A 24,875-nucleotide genomic window follows, 5' to 3' on the forward strand; every position below is an offset into this window, starting at 1 on the left:
ACAACCCGCACCCCGCACCCCCGCTGTGCGCGCCTCGCACGGCCCCCGCGCCGTGAACGTCCCGCACTCTGCTCTGCACATCCCGCCTGCTGCCGCCGTGGTCTCACCCGTCCTGTGGCACCCCGGTGCCCTGTCCCCACGGCTCCGGACAGGGCGGGAGCCAAGGGACACCCTGTCACTGGGACACCCTGTCACTGCAACTCTGTTCGAGCCCCTTCGACCCCCAGGGAGGGCAGAGGTGGGAGCGCTGCCCCACTGGGACCGGGAACTGCTGCCACAGGGTGCTGTGGTCACTAAATGTTTGCAGTGATTCAGAGACCTAGAAGAAAATTTCCAGGATCCCTCCCAACAGCCATCTCTCCTTGCTGATACCAGCTTGTGCTCCTGCCATAGGAGAGCTGCTCTTCCAGACAACACAAATGCATGCTGGAGCTCTCCTGTGCCGTGCCTCCCCTCCCCATGCTGTGGTGCCCAGTCCAAGGCAGGCACGGGCTGTACGTGGAGGTCCCACCAGTCCTCCGTGCTCTGGTTTGGGGGGCTCAGAAGTTGATGCTGGAGGCTCTCAGTGGGGCACTTCCACCAGGAGTAGCCCCAGATTTTCTTTTTCCTCAGACCCCCACAGCTGCAGGTGCCCCCCACTCTGCAGTGCTGAGGGCCATTCCCTGGAGCAGTGCCAGGTCCTTTCTGGCTGGGACATCTCCCACTGCTCATTTCTCTCAGCATTTTCTAATTTCTCAAACCTCTCTGGGTGGCTCCCAGTGCATGCTGGGCTCTGCAGCTGGTGGGCCAGGGATGGGTTTTCCCTGGCCCTGGAAGGTGAAAATCATGGCTGGTCCTGGAAGTGAAATTCATGGCTGTTACTGTGCTGCCCCAGGACAAAACCAGGAGGGATTTGTGAAGGCCAAAGTGCTTCTCCAACAGTCTGTCCTGGCAGTGCCAGAACTCTATGGGATGGAGGAGCTGTAACAGTCTTGTCCTGCATCCTCACAGCATTAGCTCTGTCTACACTTTGCCTGGCAAAAGTTCATCTAAACTGGTCTCAGAAACTTGGATAAGGTGATCCCATTATGAACTCTGCCCTCATTAGTGTCTCCTAGTTCAAGTGGAGAATTCTTCATTTCTAACATCTAACCTACTTCTCCTTTGCTTCTATTTCAGTTTGCTGCTTCTCGGTCACAGCAGACAGATTTACCAACGACTTTGAAATCCTGTTTCTAGACGATCAAAATATGTCTGTGCAGACAGCCAGGCACCAAGGAACACATCCTGACAGACAGAGCCTCCCTGCAGGAGCAGGACCCTGGCACCAGGACATTGCCACAGCTTCTGACCCGGGACTGTGAGTGTGGTGATGATGTGGGGTGAGTTCTCCCGTGTGCCTGGTCCCTTCTGAACCCCCCTGTGCAGATCCCAGGGCCTTTATCGCAGCGTAACTGGGTTTAATTTTCCTACATCCATTCCAGTGAGAACCACTCAAGGCTTTCTGCCTCCAGGTTGAGCAACCCAGTCTAGTGCAAGGTGTCCCTGCCCACGTCAAGGGAGGTGGAATGAGATGAGCTTCAAGGTCCCTTCCAACCCAAACCAAACCAATCTGTGATTCTGTGACTCTCTGATAAGCCCCAAGACTTCCATCCTGCCATCTGACATGGGATTTCCCAAGTCTCATATGATCACACCAGAGACAGAGAACAGGTATCATTACTGGTGAATGAGCTCAAGCAAGCACATTTATTTGGATGCTTCACCAGACACTGCAGAGAGGCTCTCAGAGTACATGGAAATTTGTGGCATGCAGCTTTTTTGCTCACTGTGAGTTCTGGAGGCAGGGAACTTTTGACGTCACTCCAGGGCTGCGTCTTCCTCCCTCAGGGAAGGTACACGGGGAATCCGCAAATTTCACAAGTAATGTTTTTATTCTTGATTATGAACGTAACAACAAGGAATCACTGGCAAGCACAGGGGAACAGAGCTGAGCAGAGGGGAGCCTGCACTCAGAGTGGGGATTGGAAAGTGGCATTTCACTAAAGCCCTGCTATCTTTGGGCTCCTCACTCTGCTCCGGAGAGGCTCACGCTCTTTAGCCATGCAGAGCCTTTGCAGAGTGTCCAGTGTGGACAGGAGGAGGAGGAAGCACTAACAGTACGAAGCTGGTTTGATGAGGATAAGGGAGGATTTGCAGTTCCCCTTGCACAGGTTGCCCCATGACATGCCACCCTTGTAATTCAGCCTCACAGAGTAGCACGACGAGAACCACCACCCGCCCTCATAGCTGTAGGCACAGTTCTTACTGTAAGTGTCCTGGTCCCGATCCTTTGTGGAGAATTTCATGTTGTCGTGCATGTTGTTGGGATTGTCTGAGGTCATGGCATCCCCCGCCGTGCCGTTGTAGGCGCCCAGCCTCAGCCTGTAGCCGTGGGACTCGTCTTCCACGCTGAACAGGTTGTAGTCTGCGAAGCTGATGGTGTCTGCAGAATCCTGGATCACAAACCTGACCTGGTAGACCTTCTGCTTGGCGATCTGGTGGATGTATTCGGTGCCCAGCCAGTACTCGGTGCGCACGTTCCCGAAGCCGAACTTGTAGGTGCTCCAGGACTCGGCCCAGGTGACTGGTGTGTCTCTCTGGTTCCTCTGGATCACGGTCCAGCCTCCGTGGGTCACATTCATCTCGCAGTACACCACGAGGTGGTGGAGCCCTTTGGGCTGGATGATGTAGACACCGCTGTGGCTGCCCCGGGGAATCTCGCTGCAGTCCTTGGGCCAACCCGAGGCTGGAAACAGAGATGGTTATTAAATCCCACACAATGACACGCTGAAAGTGGGATACTCCTTTTGTGCTTAGATCTTTTTGCACACACATTCCTGCCACAGGCTCTGTTACTGCCACTATATTCCTGCCATGCACTCACAGGAGTGAATCAAAATTTTGACATGATCAGTGTAGGAGTTTAATTAGTTAAGAACTTAACTTAACTTAACTTAAGAATTTCACATCTTCCCAAGATTCAAACTGATGGGGACACACTGTCTGGGCCTGGTGAGACCAAGCCAGGGATCGCCATCACCCAAGGACCCTCGCCCAGGTTGGGTTCGGTCTCACAGTGCTGTAGTGATTTGCCTGTGTCATGCAGGTGATGTATGACCACAGAATAATGCAAATCTGGGTGACAAAGCCACTTGTGGGTACAGCACAGAGGCTTTAGACCTTTGCAGTAATCTCAGAAACCCCAGAGAGAGGGTGATCACAACCTCAAAACCGTTAACAGTTAGATCAGCCCTTGGGAACTCCACAGGGCAAAGCTGTTGGTGTTCTCTGGGGATTACCAAAGTAGCTCTGTAGAGACTTCCTGACTTGGATTTGATTATGGCCTTTCCACGCTCCAGAGTGTCAGCACCTCATACAACAAACAGCTGAATGCACCTACACACTCCTGGGGAGTGACTTGCTCCTCTCCCAGTACCTCTGCCACTCTTTGTCCTCACCCAGACAGGACCTATCTTTGCTCCTATGGGCTAATGTTGACTCAGCCAGTCAGCACCAGTCTTCTCATCAACTGTGTGGTGAAAATGGGAAAATTACCGATCACCACTTCCCAGTAATGAATCATCACTTTCCAGTTTGGATCTTTAGCTGGAAAATTCCCCACACTAAAGGTCCTCATCGACTACTGAGCCCAAGACACGGCTGGTAACAGAGTCCCCTGAGGTTATGAGCTGTGGCTCCTCTGCAGCCCATCAGAAAACCAACATTTTTCCTGGGAGGAGCCAGTGCACACCTAGGACATGGATAAAGTGTCTGAGAGCTGCTGGTGAGCCCAGCAGGAGTGAAACCTCCCAGGCAGATGCAGACACTCACCGTGACTTGCTGGCGGGTGGTGGCCGATGTCTCTGGCCTGTCGGACGTGTCCATCACCGTCATCTAAATTAGCAGAACAGAGGAGACATGTCAAATGGCTGCTGGGAGAGCATGATCTCCTCCAGATGATATTCCTGTTTTTCTCTTGCTGTTCCTAATTCCAGAAGAACTTCCTGATTTCATATATCAATGAGTCAGTAGTTTAGGGGAATTTAGGTGGTGTTAGAGTGAGGCAGATGCCTTCCTGGTGGAAAGGATTTTTGGGCACACTATATGAGGAAAGTGTGCCCCCCTTAAGTGGGGGCAACGACACTGGTAAGATGGTTGTTACAGTGCAGCAGCAGGAGCTTGGAAGGGGCTCAGGAAGAAGAGGGATTACAGGGGGAAGAAATGTGAGACCAGACACAGGAAAACTGGTGCAGATATCAGGAGTTGGGACAGGGCTCTGCTCAGCTGGATCAGAATGGAATTTGAAGGGTGCTGCTGGAAGAGAGAATGGTTTTGAGTGAGTTAATGCAGTTCTTTGGCAAGGACATCTTCTATGTATCCACTGAGAGGAATGAGTCACAGGCTTATGGAATCACAAAAGCCATTCCTGTCCCTTCTCTGGAACAGACACCTCACCCTGCAGCTGCTGCTCTGATAGGCTCAAATACCTGCTCCCTGCCACCCTCAAATACCTGTTCCCTGCTTTCAGCTGGTGCTGTTCTACCCCCTCCCTCGTGAAGTGTTTAATTTATGGCTCTTGCACACTGTGTATAAGCCCATTCCTGACACAGTCAGCTTGCCAGATTTTTGACTCTCTGAGTTTTGATGCTGACTGTCTTTTTGACTCCTTCTGACTCTCTCCACTGCCTGAACCTGTGTGGGGTGGGAAACACTCATGTGGCATGGTCTGGAGGACTTTCTTACCATGGCATTGACTTTCTCTGCAGCCATATGAAGCTGTTCACTCCTGTTCATTTTGTGAGCCACAGTCTCGCCCTGCTCCTCTCTGCCTTCATCCCCCATCCATTTGGATGCACTCCTCCCCAAGACAAGACTTGGAATGCTGGCCTGTCTTGCCTGGCATGCCTCCCTGCTCACCCAGCTTGCATTCATGCTGCTGCTATTTTCAGAGCACGCTACCAGTGCTGTGGGTGAGAGATCACAGGTTCACAGAATATCCCAAGTTAGAAGGGACCCACAAGGGTCATAAGGTCTAACTCCTGGCCCTGCACAGAACAACCCTAAAATCACACCACCTGCCTGAGAGCACTGTGCAGTCCAGAGCACGTTTTCTCTCTCTCCTCAGACTTGCAGTTCCTGCTGAAGCCCAAGCTCTTGTCTCAGTCATGAGGCTCCCTGTGTTGGCAGTTTCCTGACAGCTGATGTGAAACCAGCACCAAATACCTGGACTTTGAGTTCTTCTGCCAGGAATTCATCCTTCTGCCTTGGAAAGGAACCAGCACTTTCTGTTGTGCCACGTCCCATCCACAGCCCCTGTTTGTTTTTTTGTTTTTTTTTTTCCAGGAGCATTTCTTGAAGGCTTCCTCATTGCTCCAACTTACTCTGGCATATGCAGGTTACTCTGTGCCACCACCTGGTTGCCACCACCACCAGTGCCACTGCTTGCACTCTTTGTATTAACTTCATTTATTTCCTCTTTGTATTGAGGTCTGCCTTGAATTGAGTTCTCCACTGACCTCGTGATTTCCAGAGGTGGGGGCTGTTCTTCATGTCCTTAAAACACACTGTGAACATCTTTAACCCTATTTCTTCAAGGAAGAGCACATGACCCTTGTCTTGGCCTTGCTGCCAGTAGGACCAAACCTGTCCCTTCTCCTGGGATCTGTGTAGGATCAGGACCTTATTTGCCTCTCCTTGTTGTACTGGACACTTACCAGGCTGGGGGGACTCTGGAGGAGCATTCATGATGTCGTCCATCGTGCCATTGAGGAGGTACAAGTTTCTTATGTCAAGGTCAGGAAGAGATGCTGCCAGGGCCAGCAGGCAGGTAAGAAGCAGGAGACAAAGGCACTGGGTAGCTGAAATGGGAAGAGATTGGAAAAAGAAGAAAGAGATCATAACTCTTCAATTAGAGAGCCACGAATCTCACTGGATTATTCCTTTACTTGCTGAGTAAAACAGGAAAATAAAACTCTTTCTGTGTAGAGGTCCCCCTTGGAGCCATGAGCCTCTTGTAGATCAGCTCATTTATATGAGACACCCTACTCATTAGCAGGAGTCACTAGTGGTGGCACTGCTGAGGTGGTTTTTGAGACAGAAGAAGTGCCAAAACCTTGTCCAAACCCACAGTGCCTGTCATCAGAAATCTCTGTAAAACCCAAGACTCGAGGCTGGAGATAACAAGCAGGGTGAACATGGAAGGAGGAATCCCCTCTCTTGCCAGCTCCCATCACACTCCCCTGACACACTGACCTTGTCTGAGCTGGGACTGCCTCGGGGCTGTGGGCAGTAAGACCCCGGGTGTCTGGGTGGGACAAGTCCCAGGCAGAGCCGTGTGTGTGCAAAGCAGCAGACAGTGAATGGCAGCACAGACCCTTCAGGAATTACAGCCTGGCTGGGGGAAATTATGCCCTTGGTGTGCTTATGTCAGTTATGTGGCTACTTGAAAATTTCCATATGTAGCCAGCTGCTCTGGTCTGTTCTTGTTCAGAGCAGCAGGGGAAACCAGCACACTTTTTGCAATATTAAACCTAAGTAAAATAACAGAAAATTTATCAGAATAATTTATCAGAGTGGGGCATCCATTTTCTAGTCTAGAATATTTAACAACTTTCCTTGGAGAACTGAAAATTGCAAAGAATGATAAATATGAGGATTGTAAAATGGGCTTTCTGGCACTCCAGAGCTACACTGGTACAGCCTTGAAGTAGAGCAGAGCGTGCAGGCTCCTGCCCAAGTTCCCAACCCAAGGCGCAGCGGGCTCAGACAAGGCGGTGGACTCGGCACTGGGATGTTCAGGGTGTGGGGAGGAGGGACCCCTGAAGCAGACAAAGTGCTGGGGTGCCCTGTGACCCACAGCCACACACAGAGTTGCCATCTCATCCCATCCCATCCCATCCCATCCCATCCCATCCCATCCCATCCCATCCCATCCCATCCCATCCCATCCCATCCCACTCCATCCCATCCCACCCCACACTCACCCATGCCGTCTCTGCGGGGACCCTGCGGAGCACAGAGCCAGGCGGTTTTGGCCTGGCTGGAGGGGTGTCCAGCCTGAAAGTTATAGGGCTGATCAGGCGAGGGGGTGGAGGCACGAGACCCAAACCACAGCACTTGTCCTCTGCTTGGCAACGAGACCAGTGGCTTAGGGCTTATTTGCTCTCCACCATCAAGTGATCAGCCCTCACACAACAAAGTCTGCGTCTCACACAGGTGAAGAGCTTTCTTCAGAGGCAAAGCAAATAATTCAGTGCCAATAAGCAAACGCCTCAAAATAACCACAATTTACAGCACCCGGCTGCCCCCCTGCCTTGGCAGGGTTTCCCCAGGGAACGACGTTCTTGGGGCACCTCCGCACAGTTTAACTGCTGAGTAAACACCCGGGTGACATTCCCCTTCTGGATGGAAATCAAACATTGAGCGTAAATCGCTCTGTCCAGAGCCGGCATTGAGCTCAACAGCCCCTGGGGACCCCACAGACCCTTCAGGGAAGAGGTACTCCAATGTTCCTGGGAAACTGTGCCCCAAACTTCAAAAAGTGCCACTCCAGCTGCCTCCTGACACCCCTGCCCCCCCCCCCCCCCCCCCCCCCCCCCCCCCCCCCCCCCCCCCCCCCCCCCCCCCCCCCCCCCCCCCCCCCCCCCCCCACGGCACTGCCCCTTGCACAACACACACCGTGGCCCCCCTGGCACCATCACGAGCTGGAGTTTTGGGCATCGTGACGTGACACTGATGTAAAATGGTCTCACTTTGAGCCCTTCTCTGCTCCAGGAGTGCCTACACCGTGGATGTCTTACAGAAAACACCTGACCTCCTTTTTCCCAGGGGTTGATGCCCACGGTGTTCTGAGTTATGAAGATTCCTGTGCCCCAGCATCCAGCTTGGGCTGGACAGCCAGAACCTGTGGCAGAGTGGGCTGGAATTTTGTCACAGGCTGTGTCCCTGCAGTGTGGCCAGCTGGTCATGGACACTCCTGTGCCTGCCCTGCTGTGCTGCTGCCCAACAGCAGGTATGAGCACAACCAGGCTGAGGCCCTCAGCAGAGCTTCTCCAACAGCATCCAGCCCCCAGGCCCCTTTTCCAGGATGCCCATGTTGGGATTAGGGTGTGCAAAGCAGACAGGAGAAAGGCCACAGAGGGGATTTCTCCGAACTCCCAGGTATGTCCTGAGACCCAGCTCCTGTTCAGTGTAAACTTCATAAAATCACAGAATCCTGGAATGGTTTGGGTTGGAAGAGACCTTAAATACCATCTCATTCCACCCCCTGCCATGGGCAGGGGCACCTTCCACTAGACCAGGCTGCTCCAAACCCCGTCCAACCTGGCCTTGATCAGTGTCTAATACAGAAAGAACCACAGATCTGTTTGTGACTCCATCCCAGTCTGCATCTGGAAAAACACAGCCAGGAGGGTGAGGGAAGGGATTATTCCTTTCCATGGGTGAGACAGCAGCTGGAATGCTGTGTGTGTGGGTCCACTGTGCAGAGCAGTGGCTTCAGCTCCAGAAGGATCCAGCTAAGAGCCCCAGGACAGCTGAGGCAGGAGCACATGGCATATGTGGAGAGGCTGAGAAAGATGAGCTTATCCAGCCTGGAGAAGGGAAGGCAGAGGTGGGATCTTGTGGCTGCCTACAGCTACCTGGGCAGGATGGTGAGGAGCAGGTGGAGTCAGGCTCCTCAGAGCACCGTGTCTTATTTTGGACCCCTCATTGCAAGAAACAGGCTGGAGCAAGCCTGGAGAACACCAGACTGGCTGGGAGCCTGGGGCTCAGGATGTTTCAGAATTGGAGAGAACTGGGCTTGTTCCACCTGGAGAAGAACAGGCACCCGAGAGGTCCCATCGCTGATGGCAATGGTCTTGTGGGAGGACACAGAAAACAGGGAGCTGGACTGTTCAAGGAGGTCCATGGTGGTGAGATAAGAAGCAATTTATCTAAGTCAGAACATGGAAAGTCCATTAACAAATAGACACTTTCTTTAACGTGAAGTTGGTCAAATACTGGGACAGGTGGCCAGAGAGAGGCTGTGGGATTTCTGTCCTTAGAGGTGTTCAAGACTTGACTGGACAAGAACCTGACTGAGCAGGGACTGAACTAGATGGCCTATAGAAGTCCCTCCCAACCTAAATTAATCTATCACCCATCTGTGACTCTCCTTGGAGGTGCACAGGGTAGAATGAGAGTCAATGGACATAAGGAACAGGAGGAAATTATATATATATATAAAATATATATATATATATATATATATATATATAAATCAGCCCAAGGGTGTTCAAAAACTGAAAAAAAACAAAGAGAAGTTGTGGGACCTCCAGTCCTTGACATTCACAACTGCCCAGGTGTGACCCTAAACAGCCCATTCAAGTCATTCATTCATTGCTGCTTTGGCCATTGCCTTGGTTTCCTCTCCATAGAATCATGGAATCACAGAATATGCTGTGTTGGAAGGGACCCATCAGGATCACCGAGTCCAACTCCCGTGGGGCCTGTGTTCCTGCTGCCAGCAGTGATCCCAGAGGTGGCTGCCCAGCAGCAGTCTGCCTGTGAGTCCTGCCACAGGCACCCTGAGGTGCTGTATTAGCTTTGGGGAAGCCCATGAGAGCCCTTAAGTCCCCCACTTCCCCTGCCCCCCAGAAAGGGTTCTTCCCTGAGCAGCTTGGGCCTTTCTCCCACCATAAACTCCATAAGCTTTTATCATTCTCCCAAACTAAATGAGGCTGTGGACAAGGGCTCCCAGCCTTTCATCAAGCAAGCAGTGGTGACATCAAAGGGTTCAGATGGAAGTTGATCACAGGATCACAGAATTGTTAAGGTTGGAAAAGACCTCTAAGATCATTAAGTCTAAAGGTCAACCCAGCACCACTCTGTTCATCATTCAACCATGTCCTCAAATGCCACATCCACACGTTTTTTGAACTCTTCAAGCAATGGTGATTCCACCACTCCTCCAGGCAACTTGTTCCAGTGCTTGACAACTCTTTCCATGAAGAAATTTTTCCTAAAATTCAATCTAAACCTCCCTTGGTGCAACTTGAGGCCACTTTCTCTTGTCCTGTCCATCCAGGAATTCCTTACTAGGGTTGTCTTACCTTGGAGAGGTCTGGATGCTGCTGTCCATCAAGACCTGCAAGTGGCACTGCTTGATGTGGGCACCCACAATACGGAAAGTTTGGTGGGAGCTTCATCTTGAATTTGACATGCTGTGAACAGTGAGTGTGGAGCTGTGCCAGAAGAAGACATCTGGCCAGAAATCAGCAGAGGAGAAGTAGAAGGGCCACATCTTTATCCTCTTAAATTTGATAAGGTGATGGAGCTGCTTACACCTCCTGGTATGAACAAGAGCCCTCCCAAAGTGTCTGTCCTAAGAGCATTTTGCTCCCACAGACAGTGCAACTCCAGGTCGACATTTCTGGGGCTGGGGGTGGATCTGCAGGGTCTCACCAGGCCAAGGACAGGGAGTGGGAAGGAGAGTGGCAAAGGAACCACACAGGAACCTGTTTGTTACCTGGAGCCCTTGCTCAGAGCACACAGACTGGGGTGCCAGGGAACACTATGTCTGCAGTGGCTCTGGCTGCTGGACAGCAGCTCCAGCCCAGTGCTGATCCTGAAACCTGCCAGTGGAAAGTTAGCAAGCTGGCACTCTCTTAAGGACCTGTCCTCACCTTTCCAAGGTCACCTTTGGGACTGGGCACACAGGAGACCTCTCCTCCTTTGCTGGTTTCTAAGTGTATGTCCTTAAACAGCTGGGTCTCTCCACTTCACTTTGATCCTGGCTCTCCAGAATGTGCTCCAGGAGGGCAATTCACATGTAGTGTTTGTGTAGGGACAGTCAACAACTGAAATCCCTCAGCGTGGAGGGGGCTATTCTGTACCTCTCTGGCTGGAAGGGCATGCCTCCCTCCCCTCAGCTCTGCTGTCATGGGATCTGGAAACTGCTCGGGTCACAATCTGCAAGTGCCTCTAGAGCTGATGAGTGTGAACATACGTGGGTGTGTGCAGTGCCTATAAAGCCAGCGTGGACAGCTCGGCGTGGGAGGGTGCACCGCCGGGTTCCCGCTCTCTGCGCAGCCGTGCTGTCGTGATGGGTGAGTGACCTGCCCAGGGACACCTCACTCCTGTGTGGTGCTGGGCTCAAACGAGACCTGACGGGGTGAGTACGCAAAGGCACGGAGATGACGAGCAGGACTCCAGCAGGAGGGATGCCAGACCAAAGCACCAAACAACACACACGCCTGTGGCTGCCCTGGGGTAGCTGTGCCATGTGTTCCCATGCAGGTTAAGGTGCAGACCTAGGTTTTCACCTCGGTCTTTTCCCTTCCCAACCAAATCATGTGGCACATGTGGCTACACAGGGGTCCTGCCCCAGGCATGGTGGCGTCTCCCCCAGGAGCCGAGCGAGTGCAGGATGTAGAGGGGTGCTGGTGGTCAGCACAGAGGGTTTGGGGTTTTGTCCCTGTGGGGGCCCAGGAGATTTCTCCTGTCTGCTTGGGTGCTGGCACCTGGGCAGTAGGACCCATCCTTAGGCTTAGTTTCCTTCTATCTGTGGTTGGGCTGGAGTGGCTTATATAAAAGAAATAAGCATGATTACTCCAAAAAGAGCTGTTTTTTGTGATTCCTCCCCACCTGGCAATCCACCTGTGTCATTGCCCTCTCTTGGGCTGTAGGTTCCAAGAACAAACTGCAGGCTGCCGTGTGGTGTAGGGAAGGAGCTGCTCAGGAGGCAACAAAGACATTTCTCACCTTGCTTCAGCCCTGCAGGGCAGAGCCTGCCCTGGAGCTGCAGTTCCCACCAGCCCGGGAGCCCCTTGCTCCTGACTGAGCCCTGGCTCTGCCTTCCCTGCTCTGAGCATGCTGGGGGCTGACCAGGGATCCTGGTGGTGATGGGCACTCTCCTCCCCAGGGCTCCAGGTTGGGACACACCAGCTCCACCGGGACCTTGTCCTCCTGCCCACCCTGCTGGCGATGTTTCTCCTCTGTGCCAGCGCTGGCCCAGCCGTACCCACTGCCAGCCCCCGGAGTGGTGAGTAGGGGGCACTGGGGGGCACGAGCTGGGCATGGAGGGACAGAGCAGGACAGGTTCTCCCTGGCTCAGCGCTGACTCTTGAGTCTGCTGTGTGTGCTAGGGAAGGTCAGCAAACACCCAGGGGGATGCACAGCACAGGAACTCATCACACACACAACCCCCGGGGCCATGGCTTGTGCAGCCTGACTCCTGCCAAGCCACCTTCACCCCTTTGGTGGCTCCATGCTGAAACCAACAGGTTCCTGCCCAAACACCTTGGCAGGGTTGCTCTGCCATGACTGTGAACCTCAGTTCTACGAGAGATCCTCCCAGCTATTTGGCTTTTTGTTTTGCTCTTGTTGGATTAGGAGCATTCCCTTACTCCCTGCAAGGGAGGGCTGGAGTTCCTGCAAGACCTGAGTGCTTGAGTAAAATAGATTTTCAGGGGTTGAATTGGAATTACCCACAGCAAATTGTCTCCCATCAGACACAACCAAGAAACACAAATTAGACAGTAAATTAGTTTGTCCAGTAAGTCATGACAGATCAGATAAACTGTAACAAGCTGGGAGAAGAGATCCCTATGAGACTACGGCAGAACTGAGCCTTCCTTTTCAATGCTGTGACCCCCAGAGATAACATAAATTCTCATTGCATATCGCCATCCAGTGGAGCATTTTGGACACTTCTCATCCTTGCAAGAGCTGCAACTCAATATATCAAGGGCCTTGTGTGTGGGCCAGATATACTTGGAGGACACCACTGGCATCTGGAGGATTTTTTTCCCGTTCTTTCCTGGCCAGATGCCAATGATGTCCAATGAAGGCTCCAAATGAAACAGCAAACCATGAGAAATAGATTCCAGGGCTCTTACAGAGGTCACTGGCTTAGAGAGACTTTTCTGGATTCCCTGAGCATGAGCCAGTGAAAAAAACACAGGCAGAACTACCCATTTTTGTCCCGAGTTCTCACTGCCCTGCAGGAGCACCTTGTTACCCTTACAGGCTCATGATCCTTCTCTCTCCCACCTCAACCCGTGTTTTTGCTGCTGCAGCCTCAGGGTTCCCCCCGGACTGCAGCCACCTCCGCAAGAACAGCCCCAGCGGGGTGTACGTCATCCAGCCGGCCCGGTCCCCCCCACGCGTGGTCTGGTGCGACATGGACACCGAAGGCAAGGGCTGGACTGTTGTCCAGAGGAACTCTCATGACACTGAGCTCAACTGGAAGCAGTCCTGGACCACCTACAAGTACGGCTTTGGGAACGTGCACGCCGATTACTGGCTGGGCACGGAGTACCTGCACCTGCTGACCCAGCAGGGCACCTACAAGGTGCGTTTCGTCGTGCGGGACAAAACCAACGTCACCCACTTTGCCGAGTACGACATCTTCAGAGTGGAGAGCGAGGACAGCGGGTACCCACTGAGGCTGGGCCGGCACTCTGGTGATGGGGACGACTACCTGACCCTCTACCACCCCAAGAAGGGGGGCATTCACGACAACATGAAGTTCAGCACGGTGGACAAGGACCAGGACCAGTACAGCGGGAACTGTGCCAAGAGCTACGGGGGGTGGTGGTACAACCGTTGCCAGAACGTGCTGCTCAATGCCAAAAACTACATCGTTTGGCCGGGGTTCTGCGACAACGGTGACTGCGCGTCCTCCCTCATCCTGGTCAAACCCACTGACGTGTGCTGACCGTGCTGCAGCGCCCAGAGCCCCGGCAGTGGGGGGGTGCCACCATCCCCAGCTCAGTGCCCCGTTCCCGTGCCTGCCCACTGTCCCCTGCGAGTCCCAGCGCTCTGCCCGCAGCTCCTGCACCCTCACCAGCCGAAACACAGCGGCTCTGGGGCCCAGGAGCCATCGCCCGGAGCCCTGGGCACACGGGCACTGGTTTGGGGTGGGTGTGCCCGCCCCCGTCCTGGGGAGGGGGACACGGTGCCGGTTCCCTGCCCCGCGCAGTCGGTGGACCCCGCTTTGCTCAGGCCCCGCTCCCTCCCCGGGCCCCGCTCCCCCCACAGCTCTGCTACCCACGGTGGGAGGAATCAGCTGCAATAAACCCTGGAGCCAGATGGTGCTGCCTCGTGTCTACCTGCATCTAGGTGTGGGGGGATCTCTCTGTCCAGTATTTAGGGAGGCAGACCTGGGGGAAAGTAAAGTGTATTGGGCAATATTCCTTCCAATTTGTTTGTTCCAGTTACTGTGCACTGGACTGTAGCTGTAAGGCTACAATTAGTCAACAGGACCAGCAAAGCCCATACCTTGCGAACCCCTTTGCTCCCAGTTTGCCACTGTCCATGGCTGGGGGTTGCTCTGTGCTGGGAAAGGGAAGAAACCACCACAGCTTGGAGTGTGGAGAGGGCAGAGGGCTCCCTTGAGGGTGTGAGCGATGTGTGTAAGTCAGTCAGTCCCACTGTTCTCTGCTGCAAAGGGAGAATGTGTCTGTGGAGCTCCCTTGGAATGGAGGGAATTTTTAACTTTGGGCTTGAGAGAACCCATGGTTCCTCTCCTTAGTCCTTGGGAGAAAAGCTGAGCTTGAGCAAGGTTTGTGTCTGGGAATGCTGAACAACATGGGGCTCTGGAGCCAAGCAAGGTCTCTATCTCAGGCCCCAGGGCACCCTGCAGAGCTGGGTGTAGGAGCAGTGCTGTGTTCCTGAGGAGTTGTGGAGTTCCTGAGGAGCATTCCTTGGCTGCCCTGGTGGCACTTGAGGGCAGGCAGCACTGCTGCACGGGGAGATGGAGGTATGTGAGGGTGCTGCTGGTTGAGAGACGCGTCCCAGCTGGAGCTGACTTGAGAGTAACATTCCTGGACTGAGAGAGATGTCTGCTGGTTTAAGAAGCTGTTGGTGCTCCAGCCTGGATGTACAACCTAATGTGAGGGGAGAGGCTGGGCAGAAGGGCTTTGGGCTGCTGGTAAAGAGCACTCTGCCCCTGAGCCAGCCCTGAGGGATGCTGAGCTGCATTCCTGGGCTCTGTTAGCGAGAGGGCAGCCAGCAAGGCATCCCCCAGCACCTGGGAGACTCCTTCTTCTCAGTACTGGGAGACCACATCACAGGTACCGTGTCCACTGCTGAGCTATCCAGCGCATGGAGATATCACCACACTGGAGCAAGCCCATACAGACCCAAGCTGATCCAAAAACTTGAAACTGCGGGATCCCTGCCACGTCAGGGATCTTACACCTGCCCAGACATACCGACCATGTGGTACTGTGTGGCCTTGCAGTGCTGTTGTTCCTTTCTTGCCAGTTCACTCTCCCATTTCCCTCCCAGTGTTCACAAGGTTAATGAGGCAGGATGATGCTGGCCTGGCCTCTGCTCCATGGTGAGCTCCAGGTCATGGCTGGCAGGGTTGAACTGACCTGACGCTTCCCTCCCACCCTCAGTGCTTGTTACTGACCATGTGCTAATGCATTCCCTTTCTGAAAGATCTCCACCTTGGAATCCAACTCCCTTCATTAAGTGAAAGTTGTGTCTTTAATTCCTTGCTTGAGTCTTATGAAAAAATTTCCCTTTGAAAACAGTTTCCTGCTGTACCAGGAGCCTCAAGTCTGCTCCTGGCAGGAAACTGGGAGCAGTTGCAAGGAGTTCCCAAACAAATGAAGGATACCTATGCAGATCTGAAAGTGATTTTATTTGGCAGGGTGAATACAGACTGCAGCAGGGTTGTGGTGCAGATATGGTCTGCCCGGGGCTCAGTGCAGTGTAGGTCAGGTTAGCTAGTGATGGATATTTTTCTACTGAAAACATCTATACCCACAAAGCAGAGGGAGAGTAAGACCTTGCTGGACCAGGAGGGTTTTAAGTTTCTGAGCACAGTTTTGTCCCCAGAAGGAAAATGCTTGGACACTGCAGTTTTTATAAACATGTGTGCTAATAATGATCCCCCAAAACCCACTGTAGGTGAATGGCCAGAGACAGAGCAGGGAACTTTGCTATTTTTCAGGATAAGAGGAAAACAAAGCAGCTCTTGATATAGAGGAACAACCCTACTCACCCCCAGCCCCCATCATCAAACGGGCCCCGCAGGGCACTGGCCTGGCCATGTGCCCAGGGGGAGCAGAGGAGGGAAGGAGTTCTAGTGGTAGGGAGCTGGTTTGATGAGGATTGCAGAGGCTTTGCAGTTCCCCTTGCACAGCCTGCCCCATGTGATGCTCCCCCTGACATTCAGCCGCACGGAGTAACACGCCGAGTACCACCACCCGCCCCCATAGCGGGAGGCACAGTTCCCTCTGTAGGTGTCCTGGTCCCGATCCTTTGTGGAGAACTTCATGTTGTTGTGGACTTTCCTGGGATTATCTGAATCCATGGCATCCTCTGCTGTCCCCGAGTGCGCCCCCAGCCTCAGCCTGTAGCCCTGGGACTCATCATCCACGCTGAACAGGTTGTAGTCTGCAAACCTCTTGTTGTTTGAAGCATCCCAGATGACAAACCTGACCTGGTAGACCTTCTGCCTGGTGATCTGGTGGATGTTCTCGGTGCCCAGCCAGTACTCGGTGTGCACATTCCCAAAGCCGTGCTTGTAGGTGCTCCAGGACTCGTTCCAGGTGATATCCGTGTCCTGCCGGTTCCTCTGGATCACAGTCCAGCCCCCATCTGCCTCACCCATCTCACAGTACACCATGATAGGGTGCAGTCCTGTGGGCTGGATGATGTAGACACCGCTGGGGCTGCCAGCAGGGACCTCACTGCAGTCCCTGGGCCAACCTGGGGCAGGACAGAAGGGGACTGAACAAAAGCTGATACAACAGGACAAGACCTTGTTTCACCCAGGGGCAGGAGAGAGGGACAACTGCCCAGAGCACCTGGGGCATAATCAGCTCTCCCAGCCTAGAGAGGTTTGGAGGTGAAAGTGGGTTGTCCTCAACTCTCTATTCCTTTTCCATAAGGGGCACCAGCCCCAGTGAAAGGTCCCAGACCTTTCTTGGCTATGCTGGTACGAGGCCAAGGGACTGAATATGGGCACTACAGAGCATCTCTAGGTCTCCTGAAAAAGGGGTTGTGCCACTGCAACAGGGTCATGCTGGGAGGAAGGTGAAGAGGACCTTGCCCCTGCCCGTGACTGAGGGAACAGGGGGAAAAATGACCTCTTCAAGCACACACAGAAACCCTTCCCAGCCTGCACAGTGCATACACACACACACACACACAGACACTGCAGCCTTTGTTAGGTGCATCTCCACCATCCTCCATCCCAGAGCAGGGGATGGTTCAGGGCCTTTTCCCACACAGAGCTGGCTGTACACAGCCACACCACACCAGATGCCCACGGGATGCTACCTACTGGTTTTCTTCAGAGCACTTGCCGAAGCATTGGAGGGAGATTTCTTGAAGATGTTTAGGGTTTCTGTGTGCACAGAGTGGCCTGGAGCAGCCAAGAGCAGCAGGCAAGCAAGGAGCAGAAGGCACTGGGCTGCTAGAAAGGGACAAGATGGAGAAAAGATGAAACAGGACCATCCCTGCAGAGAGACTGGACATCCCATGGCTCCAGCACCACAATTAACACGGCCCCGTGAGGTGCAGGAGAGCACCAAGAATGCTGGGCAGCATCAGGCTGCTTCCTGCAAGCTGAAAGGCTTGCCCAAGGGGTAGGCAACCTTGCCTTTTCCCCTTGATCTGCTCCCAGCAAGTCAAGCACAGGGTAGTTTTGGGTGGAGCAAAGCACCCAACAACCGACTGAGCCAAGTTTCACTCCTGGACCCTGGAGCAGGGGACTGGCTGGGGTGAGCCAGAAGGCAGGGGACAGGCTGCTAGTGCTCCAAGGAGGGCACTGGTGCCACTGCTCCCCATCAGTGTGCATGGAGCCTCTCCCTATTGCTGGGCTGCCCTACCTACACTCTACCACTGCTGGCAAGGACCCCCCTCCTTCCCAGCCCTGTACTCACCCATGGCTCCAGGTGGGAATGCTCTTGGAGCGCAGAGCTCTGGAGCAGCCGGTGGAACAGAGGCATTTGTAGTGCCTCCTGCAGTGGGCGGGCTGAGCGGGTCCTGCCCTGCTTTTCTCCTGGAGGAGGAGATCAGGTTGATTTCCTTTGTGCCCTCATAAAATACCAGCTGAGGTGGAGGTGCCCGTGGTTCTGAGTGCACAGGTCCCTAAGCTGCAAAGAAAATAATCGCCGTGCCAGCAAGAATCCCTGGAATGGTCTCTTCTGTGAGTGCTTAGTGACTTGGATGGAATTTCCCCTGGTAACAGCGTATTTGGGAACTTTGAAGAGTGCAGCTCAGAGAACAAACACTTGAACTTCACAGTCACCAGTCACAGGTGGAGAGCAAACATGGGGCTGTCCCTGCCTCCCACCACTGCAGCAGGTGCTGCCACGTCAAGGGGCTCTTGTTTAATCTGCTCCTGTCAAACCCAGCGTGGCTCTGGGTGGGGCCCCAAGACTTCCAGGGAATTGTGGGACAGTGTTTGGAGCAGCTGGTGCTTTCTGGAGCAAGGGGTTTCCATCTGGGGGAAGGAGATGTCTTGACTCCCCAGTGGGCCACAGTCCTGACCTGCAAGGGGGCAGCTGAATGGGCCTGATGAAAGGTTTCTGTAAGACAGATGAGACAGCTGTGGCCTCTGGGCACTGGATTTGGGAGACTGGTCACAAAGGATGGTGGCTGCAGAGGAAAGCAAGTGTCTGCCCAGGATTGGAATGAAACCGGGTGGATGGAGGGCAGCCAACAGGAATCTGAGCATGAAGGGAACAGAGGGGACCTCACTGTGTATGGAGGGAAAGTGGAGGGAAACGAGGGTGCACAGAGGGGCTGGGAGGGACATCATCATGGAACCCATAGGAACTGAGCACCCACAGAATGGATAGTGGGATTGGAGCATCAGTGGAGGGTAACAGATGGAATCTGAGGGTACTTGTCATGAAAAAGAGGGATGTGAGAGTGCCCAGAGGGGCGAAGTCAGCACCAGACAGATACTGAAAGCAACAGAGGAGATTTGAGTGTTTGATGAGGGAAACAGAGGAGATGTGGGTGCCCACAGAAGGAAATGGGGGACACCTGCAGGAGGAGCAGGTCCTCACTGGGGTCAGAACAGGGCAGGACAGGCTGGGCTGCAGCCGGGGGGCCACAGCTCAGGCTCCTCCACCATCACCAGAACTGACAGCTCTGCAGCTGGAATGTCCACCCATGAAAAGAAAAATGCTGTCTCCAGTACCCAGCTTTCCTGTCTGCAAGCCAAAGAACTCCAGATTTCTATCACCAGCATAATCCAGCTTTTCAGAACTCTGTATTTCTGTTTCTAGACTGTTTCCATTTGCACATCCAGCACAAAAAAAAAAAACAACTGCAGAAATGTTGGTCCTTGGAAATGAATCCATGTGTTAAGGTCCCAAGGGTGAATTCAGGGATCTGGAATCCTCCAGGGTACGCTGTTGTTCATGTCTGTGGGATATCCAGCGGACACACTGACATATGGCCCTGGAAGAGAGAAGGAGGGATGAAGAAAGAGGGGAAGCCAGGAAGACACCTTATATTCCCATCAGGGGATGTGAGGATGGCAGTGGGTACACATGGGGCATCTGAGGGGCTCAAGGGGCAACTGGGGGGCCCTTGGAGCAGCTGATGGCTCTGAGGGTGAAGGAGTGGGACCATGAGGGTAACTGGGACAACTAACTGTAACTGGGGCCCCCAAAGGGACAGTGGGGGTTCTAGGGAAAACAGGGCAAAGTTTCAGGGTTTCAGGGGTAATTAGGGAATCTGTCGGAAGCAAGGCAGCCTGGAGTGATCCTGGATGCAAGGGGGAGATCCTGGAATGGGCCAGAGGACAATGGAAGTCCCAGGGGACTGTGAGTTTTGGAGTCCTGGCAGTCTATGGCTGACCCTGGGACACCTGGGTCCCCTCCCACTTGCAGGGAATCCCAAGTGACTGAGAATCCCGTGGAGTTTGGGAGTCCCTTGCTGCTCTGTGAGGGACCCCAGAAGCCATGGGGACTTCGAGGGTACAGATTACCAGGCCAGCAATACTCACACCAGCAGCAGCACGAACGCCAGGGAGGCAACTGCCAGTGCCAGCCCCATCGTTGGTATGGGGTGCACGGGGGTCTCGTTGTGGAGCCAGTGCAGCACAGTATTGAACACAGCCTGGAGCCCCCTCTCTTCCTCCACGCTTCCCTCTGACACTGTGGGGACACCGGCACCTCAGGTCACAGGGCCCTGCAGCACCTGCCCCAGCCACAGACCTCGCTGTCTGGGGGTCCCTGCTCCAACCCACACGCCCCAGTGTCCCCAGAGGAGCCAGGGATCAGGGAATGCCTGCTCCAGCTCACACCATGAACTGATGTGTCCTGGCACCCTGCCAACACCCCCAAGCACCCCCTCCCATGGGCCCAGGTGTCTGGGGTTCAGCTCCCCCCCAGGGCACTGCTCCCTGCCCCCAGGGCACTCCAGTGTCGGGGCTCACCATTGAGGTAGAAGAACTTGCGGACAAAGGGCTTGGAAACCTCCCCCAGGCGACAGGCGACGGTTCCTGGAGAGGGCTCCTCGATGGTCAGGCTGAAGGGCTTCTCTGGATTCCCCTTGAGCTCCTTGAACAGCGATATGTCCTGCGTGCGCAGCTGGGGCGTGGGGGTGGGATTCATCAGCGCAGCCCACCAGGCACACGGGACAGCACACGAGTGCACACACATCCCATCCCACACACTCTCCTTGTGCCCCGTGTGTGCACACAGCCATGCACAACCACAGTGGACACATTGGCTTACACATTATATAATTCTCTAAGCGAATTATTATTCTATGATAATTGGTCCACATTTTCAGTCTTTCTATTATCTTTTTCCCAGATAGGGCATCTCTGGTTTATGTAACGTGTCTATGTGGTTTATAAATTCTGCAGTCCTGGTGTTCTGTTCCCAACAGTAAATTTCTCTTCCAGGCTTTGTTAACTTCCCCCTCCAGGTCTGAGAGCACTAAAGTATATCAAAAGCCCTAAATTTTTAATTTGTTTTCCTAACACATGGGCATCACCCAGAGCTTGCCCGTCATCCATTATCTAAAATCACCTCTTAACGTTTTCCCTCACTCCTGCACAGGCTCCTTTTTAAAGAAACACAACTTGTTCAGTCAGACCAGGTTGGACGGGGCTTGGAGCAACCTGGTCTAGAGGAAGGTGTCCCTACCCATTGCAGGGGGTGGAGTGAGATGAGCTTTAAGGTCCCTTCCAACCCAAACTATCCTCTAATTTTATGACTCCACCTGTGCCCACGCAAATCTTCAAACACACAAGTGACCTGCCCTCTGTCTGTGCTTTCACAGCTGCTGCTTCCAGCAGATGGTTGCAGCAGTACCTGTACCTGTGAGAGACCTCACACCAAGCAAACAGCTCTGTGCGTGTGCGTGTGTGTGTGTGTGTGTGTGTGTGTGTGCAGGCCTGGCTACCCATGCCCAGCCCCCCCCCAGAATGTCCACTCACACCCTTCCACGCTCACGTGCAACTCACATTTGGGACAAACATCCAGGTGACGGGCAGGCCGGTGGGGACGGCGAACGGCACGTCACAGCTCAGCACGATGGTTTCATCCGTGTAGGTCTGCATGTCCTGCACTGGGAGCATTGCCAGGCACGTGAGCTCACACCTGGGTGTGCCCTGACAGAGGGGATGGTGCTCCTGCGCTGGCTGCAGGGGTGGGAATCTGAACACCTTGGCAGGTGTGCTCAGGGTGGGAGCACCGGTGAGAAATGCAGGGCGTTCTCCTGGGGGCACTCAGCTCCAGGGGCAGGTGAACCCAGCCTGGGAGCCTGAGTTGCTGAGCTAGCAATTGCTTTATTTTGTGGGGAGTCCTGTCCTTTGGAGGCACTTTGCTCATTATCATCTCATTATAATACCAAATACACCTCCATCTCAACAGTTACCCAGTCCCAAAGTACAACCATCCCTTGCTGAGTGCGCGCTCTGCATCTTTCTAGCCTGGACCTTTAAATGCAAAGGCATGACTGGAGCCACTCAAGCTCCACCAAAATATTAAAAATAGTACAAAAAGAAGCTAAAAAAGGGGTTAAGTTGGGGAAGATTTCCTTACTCTTAATGCAACAGTCTGGCATGGTCCCATACCTGGGCAGTCCAGGGAAAACTCGCAGTCCACAAAGCGGCAGGTAGCACACTGGAAGACACGGGCAGCTGGCTGGAATCCTGGGAAAGAGAGTCTTGGTGGTCCCAGTGGGATGGGAGATGTACTAGGGGACAAGGAAGGGCAAGACAGAGGGACAGGCACTCACCACAGGGTGGGATGCAGGCTGGAACTGGTGGGGTGGAAACAGCGTTAGACTGGGGAACACTTGGGGACTCACATCTTTACGATGAGCTGGACGGGCTCAGCCCTTGTCCAGCCCAGATGGAGTCCCTGGGAGTTTCTCTAGGACAAGGGTTCCTGGGGTGGGGGTCCCCACTGGCCCCATACCTTTCCCCAGCCGGCTGAGCTTCATCCAGATTGTCCTGACAGTTTCCTCAAGGGCCGTGTCAAAGGACTCTGGAGTGACCCAGATGTCCAGATGAGACAATGTGTCCTCCCCAGGACCCCCATGAACCCTTCCCAGACACCACAGATCCCCTATACAACTCACCTCAACCCCACATATCCATCCTGGAGTCCCTTATATTCCCAAATACCCCCTCAAATCCCCCAAGAAGCTGTATACCTTGAAGCCTATATACCCTCAGGATTCCCCAAATATCCCTTTACTGCCTCCAGACCTCCATATTTCGCCTCCATCCCATGCCCCTTCAAGGCCTCCACATCCCATGCCCCATGCCCCATGTCCCCTGCTCACTCTTTCCCTTTTGCTCCTCTAGATAGTACAAAGCATCCATGACAATGTCCCGAAGTTCCTCATGCTGCCCTGCCCCTGGAACCAGTACAGGAACACTGGAATCAGTATACAGGGTTAGGGTTGGAGTTTCAGTAAGGTCTGGAGGGTTTCTGGGGGTTCCTGGAGTTCCAAACAGGGTTTAGGGATCCTGGGGTCAGGTATCCCTGGGGACTCCCTGGTCAAGGTTGGATGACTCTCAGGGTCTCAGGCAGGGCTGGGGTTCCCAAAGGTCCCTGGAGTCCAGATCAGGACATGGGAGGCCTTGGCATGATTCTGAGTCCCAAGGATGCTTGTCTGGGGTGGGTTCCTGGGGTCTCCAACTTCCTGGGATCCTGGTCAGCATCATTGTGAGGGCCTTGACTGAAGTGGGGAATCCCAGAGGATTGTAGGGTGCTGTTCAGGGTAGGGGTCCTCCTTGGGATGGAGGACCCATGGAAAAGAGGGGCCAGTCAGGATGGAGGTTCTTGGGCAGGATTCCTTTGGGTTTGGTGTCCCTGGGGTCCCATGACATACCCACACTGACAGAGGCAAATTGTTTAGGAACCTCAGCAAAGATCTCTAGGCATTTCTGATATCTGGGGTTGCCGGCAGAGGCCCCAGTAACGTCACGGCAGTACTGTTCCCGCTGATTGGGGGGCCCAAAGCAGAACAGGCAGGGGTGCACCCCAGGGAGGCAGGGCACCAGGGCCACCCACAGCCACAAGCCAGGGTTTCTAGGCCTCCAGGGGATCAGCACCAGCATCAGGGCCACCCACCACCACCCCATGACCCCAGACCCAGCATCCAAATGCCGAGTTCCTTGGGCAACAGTGGAGTTCCAAGGTGGAGCCCGGGCACCTGGGTCACCAAGGAACCAGATGAGGCATGAGGTCACACTCCAGGCAGCCACATGGAGCTCACACCAGCCAAAGGTGTGAGCAGAACCCAGCAAGAAATGTGCAGGCAACCCTTGCACTGAGTGTGAGCTGGAAGCTCTGAGCCAGCCCAGGGCGATGGCAGCACCACTGCCAAACACGGCTGGGATGGTCAGGGACACGGTGTTTGTACGTGTGCCCCGAGGAGATGACTCTGCCTCTCTCCTACACTGTGTTCTTGAGTAGAGGAATACACCCCTGGTGCATCTTCAAGTTGTTAGATCACTCAGCTCTCCAAAACAGGGAGGGAGAGAATCAGGGAAATGTAGATGAACTAAACTACAAAATAGTATCATTGACTGCGAAGCAAAAGACTCAGAGAATTCCTTTTTCAATGGCTTCATTTGAATGGGCTTTAACAAAGGGGTTCCCTGCCTGAAGCTGGATTATTTAAAATAAAACTCTGTTCCAAAACCGAGCATCCATCCCTAGAGATCGTCTAAAAATCCCAAATTCAGTAAGCAAGAAAATGACAACTGAGAGACAAGAACAGGCCAAATCCATCATCATTCTGAGGCAGCAACACAGGGAATCTGTGTGGGAGAAGTGAAACGTGTGAGTTGGTGACCATGAGGAAGAACAATACCAGAGATGGAAAAAAGCACTATAAGAGTACATAGAAGAGGAAGAGGAGCTGTAAACCTGTTGGATTTTTGACACACAGATGGACTGTTGCGAGAGTTTTAGTGTCTGTTGTATTTTCCTGAGTTTGTAGCTTTGTGATTCTATAAAAATTCCCTTAAGCTGTTTACTCCTTTTACTGTATTCTGATTGGTTGTTCACTGCTGCAGTGCAGATGTTCCATATAAGGTTCTACCTCGCCCCTTCATCCCTTACTGAGATGTGACCCCTCCTATGTTGTCCATGTTAAGGCGAGTTCCCTCCTAATCCTTCCCTATATATGTCTTCTTCACACTTACAATTCTAGAATGTTCCTTCCTTCCCCTATATAAAGGGGAAGCCATGCTAATAAAGCATCTACATACCTTGACCCACACCCTGTGTAGGTCTCCCTCCTTTCTTCCCGGGTCGTAACAGAAATGATTTGAGATCAAGGAGTTAATACGTGCTCAGCAGTTTGAAGATCCCAAGTGTGAGGGGCTGAAGATATCCAGGAGAGGCAGAGCCCTGGCACAG

General features: G+C 53.5%; 4 protein-coding genes across 5 annotated transcripts; 1 reads left to right on the forward strand and 3 right to left on the reverse strand.

Annotated features, from left to right (window-relative positions):
• Nucleotides 1–1,669: 1,669 nt before the first annotated feature.
• On the reverse strand, nt 1,670–7,158 carry LOC114068976 (fibrinogen-like protein 1-like protein). Its single transcript, XM_027905467.1, has 4 exons — nt 7,005–7,158; nt 5,736–5,879; nt 3,853–3,915; nt 1,670–2,767 (listed from the first exon to the last, which is right to left on the reverse strand). Exons 1-4 carry the CDS (start codon nt 7,006–7,008, stop codon nt 2,133–2,135), a joined length of 846 nt encoding a protein of 281 aa, XP_027761268.1. The 5' UTR covers nt 7,009–7,158; the 3' UTR covers nt 1,670–2,132.
• Nucleotides 7,159–10,909: 3,751 nt separating this feature from the next.
• LOC114068978 (fibrinogen-like protein 1-like protein) lies at nt 10,910–13,836 on the forward strand. Its single transcript, XM_027905468.1, has 3 exons — nt 10,910–11,108; nt 11,924–12,043; nt 13,080–13,836. The coding sequence occupies exons 1-3, from the start codon at nt 11,105–11,107 to the stop codon at nt 13,718–13,720; spliced, it is 765 nt and encodes a 254-aa protein (XP_027761269.1). The 5' UTR covers nt 10,910–11,104; the 3' UTR covers nt 13,721–13,836.
• A 1,686-nt stretch (nt 13,837–15,522) lies between these two features.
• LOC114068979 (fibrinogen-like protein 1-like protein) lies at nt 15,523–18,465 on the reverse strand. Of its 2 annotated transcripts, none has more exons than XM_027905470.1 (3): nt 17,907–18,465; nt 17,306–17,434; nt 15,523–16,728 (listed from the first exon to the last, which is right to left on the reverse strand). In XM_027905470.1, the coding sequence occupies exons 1-3, from the start codon at nt 17,908–17,910 to the stop codon at nt 16,100–16,102; spliced, it is 762 nt and encodes a 253-aa protein (XP_027761271.1). In that variant the 5' UTR covers nt 17,911–18,465; the 3' UTR covers nt 15,523–16,099. The 2 variants fall into 2 exon arrangements, with proteins under 2 accessions (XP_027761271.1, XP_027761270.1); XM_027905469.1 differs by having other exon boundaries at nt 17,306–17,437.
• A 777-nt stretch (nt 18,466–19,242) lies between these two features.
• On the reverse strand, nt 19,243–23,797 carry SPACA6 (sperm acrosome associated 6). The gene is made up of 9 exons (XM_027905471.1): nt 23,338–23,797; nt 22,786–22,860; nt 22,416–22,484; nt 22,234–22,257; nt 22,070–22,147; nt 21,458–21,561; nt 20,420–20,573; nt 19,988–20,138; nt 19,243–19,437 (listed from the first exon to the last, which is right to left on the reverse strand). Exons 1-9 carry the CDS (start codon nt 23,588–23,590, stop codon nt 19,341–19,343), a joined length of 1,005 nt encoding a protein of 334 aa, XP_027761272.1. The 5' UTR covers nt 23,591–23,797; the 3' UTR covers nt 19,243–19,340.
• Nucleotides 23,798–24,875: the final 1,078 nt, after the last annotated feature.

Source organism: Empidonax traillii, unplaced genomic scaffold (genome assembly GCF_003031625.1).
Source record: "Empidonax traillii isolate 1590-97213 ecotype Southwest subspecies unplaced genomic scaffold, ASM303162v1 scaffold1158:size169731, whole genome shotgun sequence".
NCBI classification, from domain to species: domain Eukaryota; kingdom Metazoa; phylum Chordata; class Aves; order Passeriformes; family Tyrannidae; genus Empidonax; species Empidonax traillii.

Excerpts from the sequence above, each read along its gene's own strand:
- LOC114068979 (XM_027905469.1), bottom strand. Across the intron at positions 16,729-17,305 it reads AAGTGCTCTGAAGAAAACCA|GTTGGCCCAGGGACTGCAGT; the intron begins GTAGGTAGCATC and ends GTCCTGCCCCAG.
- SPACA6 (XM_027905471.1), bottom strand. The coding sequence starts at position 23,590 with ATGGGGTGGTGGTGGGTGGCCCTGATGCTGGTGCTGATCCCCTGGAGG. Across the intron at positions 21,562-22,069 it reads GTTTTCCCTGGACTGCCCAG|TGCAGGACATGCAGACCTAC; the intron begins GTATGGGACCAT and ends CAATGCTCCCAG. Across the intron at positions 20,574-21,457 it reads CCTGGATGTTTGTCCCAAAT|CTGCGCACGCAGGACATATC; the intron begins GTGAGTTGCACG and ends CCCACGCCCCAG.
- LOC114068978 (XM_027905468.1), top strand. Across the intron at positions 12,044-13,079 it reads CACTGCCAGCCCCCGGAGTG|CCTCAGGGTTCCCCCCGGAC; the intron begins GTGAGTAGGGGG and ends TTGCTGCTGCAG.
- LOC114068976 (XM_027905467.1), bottom strand. Across the intron at positions 3,916-5,735 it reads TCCAGAGTCCCCCCAGCCTG|ATGACGGTGATGGACACGTC; the intron begins GTAAGTGTCCAG and ends CTGCTAATTTAG. Across the intron at positions 2,768-3,852 it reads CCACCCGCCAGCAAGTCACG|CCTCGGGTTGGCCCAAGGAC; the intron begins GTGAGTGTCTGC and ends CTCTGTTTCCAG.